This window comes from Eurypyga helias, unplaced genomic scaffold (assembly GCF_000690775.1).
Source record: "Eurypyga helias isolate BGI_N326 unplaced genomic scaffold, ASM69077v1 scaffold8918, whole genome shotgun sequence".
Lineage (NCBI taxonomy): Eukaryota > Metazoa > Chordata > Aves > Eurypygiformes > Eurypygidae > Eurypyga > Eurypyga helias.
Genome location: NW_010267544.1, coordinates 1,935 through 13,153, shown reverse-complemented (window position 1 = coordinate 13,153; position 11,219 = coordinate 1,935). Strand labels below are relative to the sequence as shown.

At 43.6% G+C, this 11,219-nt stretch overlaps 1 protein-coding gene across 1 annotated transcript in view; it reads right to left on the bottom strand.

The window, feature by feature from the left end:
• The window catches only part of CDH4 (cadherin 4, type 1, R-cadherin (retinal)), a 93,174-nt gene extending 82,210 nt beyond the window's left edge, over window positions 1-10,964 (bottom strand). Inside the window, exon 1 of the mRNA XM_010157457.1 lies at window positions 10,814-10,964. Within this exon, the coding sequence (XP_010155759.1) occupies window positions 10,814-10,937 (124 nt within the window). The 5' untranslated portion in view covers window positions 10,938-10,964. The remainder of the gene's footprint in view (window positions 1-10,813) is intronic.
• Between the last annotated feature and the right edge of the window lie 255 nt (window positions 10,965-11,219).

Here is an 11,219-nt window from a genome sequence, read left to right as displayed (position 1 = left end):
GGGCCCATCCGGAAGCCAACTGGCAGTGGCTCCATCGGACACGGGGAAGGCTTCTAGCAGCTTCTCACAGAAGCCACCCCTGTCACACCCCTGCTACCAAACCCTCATGAAACCCAACCACAGAGAAAATAAAGAGAGGAACGTGGCATTAATTACTAACTGGTAACTTAATAAGGCATCCTCTGCAAAGGGCCCTGTGTGGCTGCAGCACTCTGCAGCGTGAGACAGAACTGCAGCAGCCGCTTCCTTCCCCGGCTCTCCCTGGGGCTGCTTCTCTGACCACAGTCTGCTGTAAGCCAGCTGCAAATTACTTCTTCCTCTCTGCAGTCTGGCCGGCGGCTGATCTGTCCGTTCCTACGCACACACCTTTCCCACCTGGCCACGCTGCCCCACGAGTCAGAGGGCGACAGCATCTCCCGTTACCCGTGCTGAGGGTACCACTGCCAGGACCGCTGCCAGGGGATCAGCTGGTGCAACCTACATCACCGTCTCCGTTCCACTCGGTTTTCTGTACGTTTAGTCTGTCTTTACACAAGATGTATCCTCTAGGTACCTGTGCGCTGCAGCGAATGACATAAACATGTATCTGCGCACAAGAATATCCAACAGAGAGTTGTGGATATATACTGCTACAGTGTCTAACATCTTCTGCCTGTTATATGAAGTCTTCCACTACACTAAGGTGGTTGGTGATGATTTACCTGTCATAAATATAAATTATGTCGTGTCTCTACCTCCTATGCATGGGGATGTATCTTCACAGACTTTACATTATAACAAAGGAAATACGTTCACATATCCAGCCCCTATTACTACACAAATTAGGCAAATACACAGCAGCAGACTGCACGGCTCTTACACATTTGAGGATTGAGGCTGCTATTGTTAGGATTTAAGTGAGACAGTACAGACTGCCCAATCTGGCCTGCAGGATGCGTGTTTGCAGTATGTGGAAATCAAGGTATTAATCACACCATCTTTAAATCCCTGTATCCTGCTCAAGCAGAGACTGGCAGCAGTTACTACGGTCCAGAAACATTGGGCAAACTCCTCTAAGTCACACTCCAGACCCCCCTGCTGTACTATGCCATTTTTGGGTCAGACCCTGGCAGTGGTGATAGAGCTACAAGGGGTTTACAAACAGGGGAGGAGGGACTTTAAGCATTCAGTTGCAGACCTTGCTCTCAAGCCTGCTGACAACATTAAATGAATGCACGCAGTGCTGAAACTCAGGAATTTGCCCCAGTCTGCGCAGTGCATCACACAACGAATACCCAGAACAGACGGTGTTGGATATAACTGTGTTAAACTTCAGACCTGGCCTACTAATTCATGTCGATAACCTGTTGAATGAAAACCATCTCTCATCAAATAAGGCACATGGTATGTTAAATAAAATACCTGACCTAGTACATCATGTCAATATTAAATCAAATTTCTCTTCCGAGACGCAGATTGAATTATCATGCACAGCTAGTGATGACAAGATTACTATGCATTAGCCTTCATTAACAAACGTGCCAAGTTCATATATCACCTGAGTTAAAATTAATACATGGCATGACAAAGGAGATCTATCAGTAAAAGGCAAGACCCCAAGAATCTGCAACTTGACAACGCACTTCCTTTGACTTCCCAGAGACCAAAATCTCCTAGATGTTGTTTTGTCAAATGAGATATTTTTATTTTGATCTAATAATGGACAAGACACAAGAGAGATGCTTGAAAGCATCCCTTGTAGAAAATATTCCCATCAGATTAATTAAGCTTTCTACAGGATAGACAAAATAAAACCTTACAGAATCTGGGGGGATGGAAGCAAAGGGAGATAATTTTCACCTGTATATTCCGTTTTGCTTATCAATTTTAAAATTAATGGCATCTGCTTGTAAGAGACTTGTAAAAGGTTCACTCTATCTCATTTGATCTGTACACGCTAAAGCAAAAAAAGAAGCAAAACAAGAAAGATAGCTGCCCTGCTTATGTAGAAGCAGATAAGCACACAGTCGTAAACAAATGTCCCCCTAAAATCGCTCTGGAATCTGAGAATCAGCTCAATTCTTCCTAGCTCAGACAGTCCCAAAGCATGCCAAGGACTGCTCATTCACATCACGTCGTCTGCAATCTCTGCTCTCCCATCTATGCAACTTCATTTCTCAGTAAAGACTGAGCTTTCACGGGTTTAAGGCACACAAACAATATCTTAGCACAGTTGTGCTCCCAAAGTCTTTGTTACAATTGCTTTATAATTATCATTTTTCTAAGCTGGTTTGATATCCATTAGTTAGATTTAATGCATGTTAAAAGAAAGAGCTAATGGGCACTTATCAGGAATCCAAATAAAAAAAGACAAAAAACCCTTTCACTTTGCCCTGTCTACTACGTATCACTATAAAAATACACAGTCTGCTCTGTCTACTCAGGTGATATAACCATAAAAAAGCAAAAACTTCATCCATTTTTCACTGATAATGCTGATTCTCCATTCAGCTTTATCTTACAGTTTATGTTTTTTAATGGCTGGTAAATGGTTGCAGAATCATTAGAGGTTGGTTAACCTTCTCAGTCTAATTTTGACCTACAAGATACTTAATTTAATCATTCCCCCATAGAAAAGGATTGAATCATTATGTGCAGACATGTGGTGATGGCCATATTACATTAGATCTTCATTAACCCAAGTTAATAATGGCTTTGTACTAATGGAAACCTCCCCTTCCTCCTAATTTTTTTTCCCAAATTGGAAAGCTCACGTAGCGAATAGTCTGCATCTGATGCTAGATAGAGAGAAGACAGTAATTGTTGATGGGAAGATTAAATACTGAAAAGCAGTTTAATTTTAAAACATTTCCTAAAAATAAAATTTTCCATTCCGAAGAGTTTCCTGATATTAGTTTTCTTCCCCACAGAGGACGGGAATCTCATGCCCCTCCTCACAAGAGGAACACTTCACCCTTTCCGTGATTTCATTCATTGCAACAAGGTCTCAGGAACAGAGAAGCAGCACACCAGGAAAGCACAGACGTCAAAACCAAGGCACAAGGAGACGTGCGAAGGGACCCCGAGCGAGTTCCCAGAGAACACCTACACACGTAATGACCTGAACACAGCTTCCCTGTGCAAAAGATGATCTTTCTTACCAACGAACACGCTCAGGTGTGCTTGTGCTACTTGTCTTTCCAACGGATCCATTAAACTAACAAGAGTCTCCCATTCCCAAGGCAGGGAGGCGAGGGGTGGGAGAGGGCTGTCTCCAGGTCCGCAGGCTGCAGTGCCTCCCAGCCATCCCAAGGCATTTTTCCTTGCCCTACCCGGGGTACCAATAGCAGCAATTGGTACAGCACAAAGGTCCTCATGGGGGAATTGACCTTGCCAGTGAGTATGAGTTTGAGAATGGTATTTGGAGAACTGCTGTAGCATTAGACACTGAAACATCTCCGTGAACACACCCGGATCAAGTTAAAAAAATACGGTGTATTCAGCAGGGGATGTGAAGCAGTTTCCCACACTCATTGTTAAGGGTTTCAAATGAAAAATGAGGAGCTGACCCACCAGTGGTGCTGAGTGGATCTATACAGGTAAACAAGATGACAGAAGGGCCTGAAAACTCCACTGCAGATGTAATAAACTGCAAATATACTTGTTAAACTGCATCCCACATGCTCTACATAGGTAACTAAATAGAAACAGCACTTCCCATCTGAATGATGTTCCTTCAGTCATAACTACTGTCATACTTTTTCAGTGTTGTTTTTGTTATCACTGGAAAATTTTGACCTTTCAAGCAGCTAAGCTAATTCATAAAGGATGCCACCTCCTAATTAGCAGAGACATCAGCTTCTCAGCCTCAAACAAGGCAGGAGCCAATCTAACGAGAATAAAGAGAGCAAGTGGGTCTGGAGAGATGACTGAGCAAGTCAAAGAAGCTACTGTCACCTGGAACTGAAATAATACCTTTTGATTGTTAAAAATACAATAAATCTCTCGGGAGAGAAAGTGCACCGAACGCAGCATACGCATGGGCACGGCCAGATTTGAAGCTAACTCCTGCACGGCAGCCTGGAGCCTACTGAGACCCTGCGTGCCGCAGAGAAATAACAGAAGTAAAACTTCAAGATGGGCAAAAGCGCATTCAGCCTCTGAGCGCCTGGTTCTGACTGCATAAATCAATGAGCCTCAGCTCGGCTGAGTTCCTGCAGATGGATCCTCTCGATTCCCAGAGGCAAAGGAGAAAATGTAACTTAGGACAAGACATCCTGACCGCCACCACCACCGAACTGGGTGTCCTGGATAACTGCAGGAATATGCAATTAGTGAAATCACGTGGACCTGGCTGCACAAAACCTGAGATTAACACATCTTCCACAAGGCTTGAATCTAATCCCTGAGTTTGGACAATATAGTATAATGTAATGCAATATAATATAAAGCAATATAATCGAATGTAGTAAAACATATATACTATAATATAAATAACAGTATATTATGTATAAGTGTTGGTTAAAAGAAGGCAACGAGTGCACTACTGCAGTGTTGTAACTCCCTTCTAGAATGGTCTCAGAACATGATTTCCACATTTTTTCCTTATATCAACTCAGCCGTATTTTTTTTTTTCTGGAGGGAAAAACCATCAGTCTGGGGTTTTGCATTTCTTTTCTCACCTACAGTCCTATAATTCACTTCCTTGCTCTTGGGACTGGATACTTCTGGAAAGGAAATTAAGAGCACAGATTTCACAACCACTCACCTCGAAACAAAATGGAAAGCATTACGACGTGTCTGCAGAAAAACCATTTCTTATCTTAAAACTGTCCTTGGCTGAGCAAAAGAATTTAAAAAAAGGATATTGTAAGGAAGTGTGTAATGTGTGAGAGAACAGTCAGGCTGGACATGTCCACTGTTAACAGCATATGAAGCCCAAGGATAAGAGCAGCGTCTACCCAAGCTGCAGGAGATGGTACTGTGCTGAGGCACGTATCTGGGCTTGTGATGAACCCAGACGTAACGTGCCCAACCTGGGAAGAGCTCTGAGACGACTGGGAGAATCTGTTGAGACCTACTCTGACTCCATGATCTCGCAGAAACATATGGCATTTGCACTGCTTCTATCTTCTAGTGCTGTCAGTGGAAACGGGCACCTGGCATGGCCCGTGCCACGTCCCCATGGGCAGTCACGCTAGCCAAGGTCCACGAACCTGTTCAGGTGCTCTGCTGAAATAGGACCGTCCTAAATACAGAGTACTTAAATCAATCTACCTCCAAGCTGGTAAAAGAATATTGAACATTTTAATTATAAGTAGCACTACAGTGGTTTTGGAATGGTTCCTAATGGAAAAAAGGATGTTCATTTGGTGTCCTATTCATTTTAAAAAATGAAGCATCATCTCTTCAGATCTCAGGCATCGCTGCTTTCGTGTCCTCCCCTGCCACCCGGCAACACCCGCCCCATTCCTTCACCGAAAGAACGACTTGCAGGACACCAGCCACTTTTTATGAATTTTAGTATCAGGTTGGAAGGGAAGAAGGAGCCAGAAATGCAGAATCCAAATTCTCCACATGAATATATATATACACAAATGCAACTATATGCCTTAAAAGATTAATTTCACAAGCCTTAAATTGCAGTTTAATTTGAAAACTAATTCAGCCTCATAATTGGCTTTCTGTTCAAATCACTGAGGCTAAAGATTTAAATTCTTAATATTCAGATGACTTTCAAGTTTCTGGCCCCATCTGTGCATTAGTCCACGGTGTTAATCTCTGAGGGAATCTCTGCTGGCATAGAAATAAAATAAACAAACTGGGACACTAGTAGAATAATCGGCTTTTAAAATCCTTGGGTTTTTTATATACTGCTTATTTTTTATGAGATTCCTTTAACTCAATTTGCCACATATAGATTTGGCTCCCAGCTATTTAATTTTTCACGTGGCATGCTATCAACAATTATTGTATCAGAGTTCCATGAAATCAGGAGGAGATGGGAAAATTTTAAATTACAACATTTCTCATGTAAGAAATACTAATATTCCTTTACTTTGGAGGACTGTCCATCCTCAGCACTCTTTCACATCACTCGCAGGGAGGGTGGAAGGAGTAAACGATCCAGCACAACCCCGTGAGAAAGGAGGAGCGGGATGAAACCCCGGTTTAAAAGAAAGCATTTGGACTTTTGCTGTTGACTTGAAAGGGACCAAGATGTATGCAGAGAGTTAGTGAAGTGGAAAGGATGAATGGGATTCGAAAAGGCCAGGGTGACAGGAACAAATTGTTTTGGAGAGATGTGTTAATTTTTGACAATCTTTCTGTTAAAACAAAATAGATACAAGCGAGAGCAAAGCACTCGAGTCACCGCGGAGCATTTCACACTGACCTTTTCAGAACTGAACACTTCAGTTAAGCACGACGTCCACATCCTACCGTAAGGTACATTTTGTGGTGGTTATCTCAGAGCTACGCTTCTGCAGTGACCAAAATAATCTTTCTCCATCACATTTCTGTTTCGTGACTAAGTTCCCTTTTTTCTTTTACATTTAAGCATTTTCATTCCATCTAATCGAGCAATTGTTGTTTGGAAACTGCAGAATTTCTTTTGGAACAGCCCTTCTCCAAGGATACCCCCGGGATGCTGCAAGCCCAGCGGTACCAGCGCAGGGGCTGGGCTCGTGGCTGGCCGTAACCGCTGTCGCGCAGAGGGGAAAAGGCACCCCAAACCCCAGCTCCTTTCTGCCATAAGGTGCTGGAGCTCGCGTGGTGCGGCTGGCAGACGTGGGCTTTAAAGGGCAGCAGGATGCTGGCAGGGCAGGCGGCGCTGGGCAGCGAAGCTTTATCAGCGCTTGAAAGGCAACTTCTGCAGCTCCGGGAGAACTTTGCTGATTAAGGCTGCCGGAGGGACCAGGGGAATTTCAGCTCGAGCTTGCAGCTGCATTTTTAAAACTTGGCTATGTTCTTCATATAGAGGCAGAGTTCAAAGAGGCAGAACATTATTCAATATGAGTAAAACACGGTCTTTTAAGATACACTTTCAAACAGTGGCATGTTAAATCAAAACAACTCATGGAGGGGGAGAGTAAGGAAGAAAGATGGTCCTGGGGAAAAGAAAATCCTGCATCATGCTCTGCATTTTTGAAGGGGCCTGCGTTTACACATTTCAATTGTACAGCTGCATGACCTTAGGCTAGATAAGCTAGAAATGCATTAAAATGTTTTCCAGAGAGTATCAGAAAAGGAAAAAGAAATGCAGTTCAGTTGAAGAGCCAGCACACATTTAAGGATGTAAAGGGGCCAGGCTGTGACACACATGTTCACGCTATGGAGAACTTGACTCCACCAAGAATGAGCTCCTGATTTCGAGAACACCATGCTACGGTGTAAGACACTATTTCAATTAAGCTATTATAATCTTAACCAGCAAAAACAACCTATTATAATTAATAATACTTGATGATTTCTTTTCTATTCCTGTCAAGGGTTGCTTGAAGGTGACTTGCACACCGCAGAGAGCATGCTCCTTGGAAACCCAGGCAGTCTGAGTGCTCTGCCGTCTGGGAAGCCCCCTCACTTAAACCCCATCAGACTGTCTCTAATGAGCCTCTTCACATTGCTGCCAATTCTTCCAGCTCTTGGACAATCCCCTCTGAAGGATATTTGTATTTTAGGCTTAAGCAAACTTGCTTCTTCCATGGGAGGCTAAGTGCCCAGCAGTATCACACTGTGCTGCAGGTTGGAGTACGCATCCTTCCTGCATTCCCATTTTCTCGGTTCACTCTATCTCCTTTTGGCTTACTCACTGCAGAGTCAGCAGGTCACATCCTGGCCACCCTCCATCCCCTGCCATGGCCAGGCACAGTTTGCAGCTGTCCTGCAGGGTCAGAGACGAGGCACGCTGCTCTCTTCCAGCTCACCGCATCCTGGCTAAGTGGGGAGCAGGCTACGCCGCGTGGTGCAGCATCCTCTGGAGCCACAGCCCTGCCCGCGCCCCGGATGCTGTCGCTGTGCCCTGTTCCCGGGTGTGCTGAGAGCCCTTTCCTGTTCCCTTGGAACGGGATCTGCTCTATCGATCCTACTGAAGCCTTCCAGGGGCTTTCCCCATAGCTCAAGGTCACTGCGCCCTGCTCAGCCGGTCCTCAACAGCGTATTTTTGACGGCCTTGCTCTGCAAAATTTCCATGGGTGGAGCTCGAGCTCCATATGTCCCTTTTTTCTTTTTTTAAAATATGGGCAAAATTCCTACTGACTTCAGTCAGTCATTGTCTGCTCACATCAGCTGCCCTCGGAGTCAGCATTTATTTGGGATACTCTGATACTCTAGCTAGTTTTCTTGTAAGAGGTGTGCAGAATTATTAAGAACATTGCAGATACTGTAGTAATCGAGTAATACTGCATTTTTAAGCACAACCATTATAAATGGGCATATGGAAGATGTGAGAAATAACAATTGTACAGGATATCCAGGGAAGCATTTCCAGTCCTCAGGCATAGTTCAATAGCAATGAACAGTGGAAAATGAATGCTGAACTCCTGTAACATATAATAAGATTTTTTTAGCTCGCTTGAAGCAAATCTGTACTTTACACATGAATATACATACAGATGCACACGTGTATTTATAGATGCATATCCGTATATAACTTACTATTGAATCAATATTGAACACATTTTGCTGTTACCTCTAAGAACTTGAGATGCCTTTCATTTGACGACCACTGCCACAAATAATCATGAATGCTGGCTGCGTATTTTTTCTCCTGCAATGGCTGCTGTGGTGACTCTTTAGTTATTACAATACTCAGAAGCATCTTGAACTATAAAGAAGCTTCCAAATCTCGTCAGGATCTACGCTTAGCTAAATATATTGTCTGGAGTTGTCTCTGCACAAAGCAGGGATATGTAACCGAGGCAAACAAGGAGCACGTGGACACCCACAGAAACTCTGTGACCTCTCTGTCACTTTCTCAAAGACACAGCATCATGTTTATTGCCAAGTACATGGAATGAGGGCTTCAGATACCCAAATTCCCAGGAGGTTCTACAAAAGCAAAGAACAGAAATTCAATACTAATATAAACCTTTAGAAGAATACCGATTAAACAGGAAAGAGGGGGGAAAAAAGCACCCAACTACATCAAAGACAAATGTAATTGCTTTTGAATAAAACCAGATTGCTTTCTACCCACCTGCCTTAAAGGCAAGCAGTCCTGTCTGGGATACAGAATACCAAAAAATACAGGTAGAAGCAGAGGCACAAGTATTTTGTAGGCAAAGTTACCCTATTCTGATTTAATAGCTCAAAGGCTTAGCTGGATTTCAGACAAGAGGATGCAATTTACTGCTTCTTTCACAAACAAGCAGAGCTAGTTAAAACATTTGGGAACACTTCGAATATTGATCTGTCCTAGAATAAGACATAAGAAATTTGATTTGCTATGGAAATGTTGTACCACTCTTCAAACCCTGATATGCCCCAAAGTGGCCTTCAAACGAAAGCTGGAAAATCCTCTGGGAAGAGGTCACCAGAGCCATTGGCTCAGGGTCTTCTCACATCCCCTCTGCCAACCAGGACCGGGATCAGCGCTGTGAAGCTGGCACGCTGCCACCCAAAGTGTACCAGGAAGGAAGCTGTACCTGTTCTTTCCTCAAAAATAACGTCATGTTCTGCCACCACTGCGTGTCACCACTGCAGCTCGTTCCTCATAATGCCGAGAGACCATCAATCATGGCTGCGAATCACCTTGTTAGAAACAGTGGCCACCGGAGACTTTCCTGTGACACCGCAGGCAGCGGAGAAGCCGTGATGAATGTTGGCTGACACAAAACCAAGTCATGCGGTGTTTAACCCCTCAGCTGGTAAACAACCCAGGGTAAAATTTGGCTTGGAAAAATCTCACTCAGATTTCAGGAGAGTACAAAAGTACTGGTGACAGATTTCACGCTATAATTTCTACTTAAAGAATGGATACCCGCCCATTAGTTCTTTTCAGCAATAAGCTGCAGCAACCCTGCTACCATATTGGAAACTGCATGGTTACACCACACTTAAATAACAAATCAACAATATAGCTGAAAAGAAAACACTGAAGACCCTTATAACTGTATTTTCCATGCATATAAGCAAGGTCACGTAAACACCATCACTTGAATTCCATGTACAGTTTACACCTTCATTCATTTTTCACCCATAAATTTTCTGAAATTCTACTTTGGCTTTTCCCTCTTTCGCTCCCTGTAAGAGAAGTCACCGGGGACAGAGTGAGCAATTTGATGAGACACCAACTTCAGTGGGAATATTCCCCCTCCGGTAGGTTTGCATCAGGCACCGAATAAGGAAGTATTTTCTTCACACTTTGGGACACAGACTTTATAGGAGTCTGACTGGGTGCCAGATATTGAGTTTGCAAATAACAGGATTAACTATCAAGGAGGCAGATATTCAGCATTTCAGGCAGAGGGTCAGCGAAAGGCCACTGCTGGGTTGTCTTTCAGTGCCCTGTACTTCGAACAACAGCCCCGTGCATGTGTAACTGGCACACCAGAATGGCAATACTGAGAATTACCCTACAAAACTGTTGCTTCTGCACATTCCACGTCTAGGAAAGGACCACCGGGACACAGATTCCCTCTAATCCAACTCTGCACTTTCTCTACAACCAGAGGAAGATACACCTGCTAGACTGTCCTCACCTCCATCACTCTTCAGCAAGGAGCCAACAACAGCAAACCTCCCCTGCATTCCCTCTATGCCAAGAGGCAAAGCCACGGTGCCAGATTGATGTCTGAAAGCTGGTGAAAACTTTAAGACTTTTTTTCAACTGTACCTGGTTTAGAGCCTTCATCAACAGATCCATTATAGACTTGGTTTATAAACTCCGGCCTGTTGTCATTCATATCAATCACATAGATGTAAAGGTCAATAGGATTCTCCACCTTGTTTCCATTCATATCCACCGCATGAGCCCGGAGCTGGGAATAAGCACAATGAGAGAATAATATCAGCAACTGGATTTGTTGCAGAATGAGAGACCACGTTCTGTAGGAATTGACTTCACCTCATAAATACTTTCTTAAAATTGAACTGAGCGGGTATCTAATTCCAGCAGAAAGCAGCAACGTGGTTCATCCAGACTCCACACACAGACAGTTTTTCAAGGCTTAACATAATAAGGAAATAATATTTTAAAACAGCAATTGTCAGTGGAAACATTTTAACAGTGGTGTAGTGAT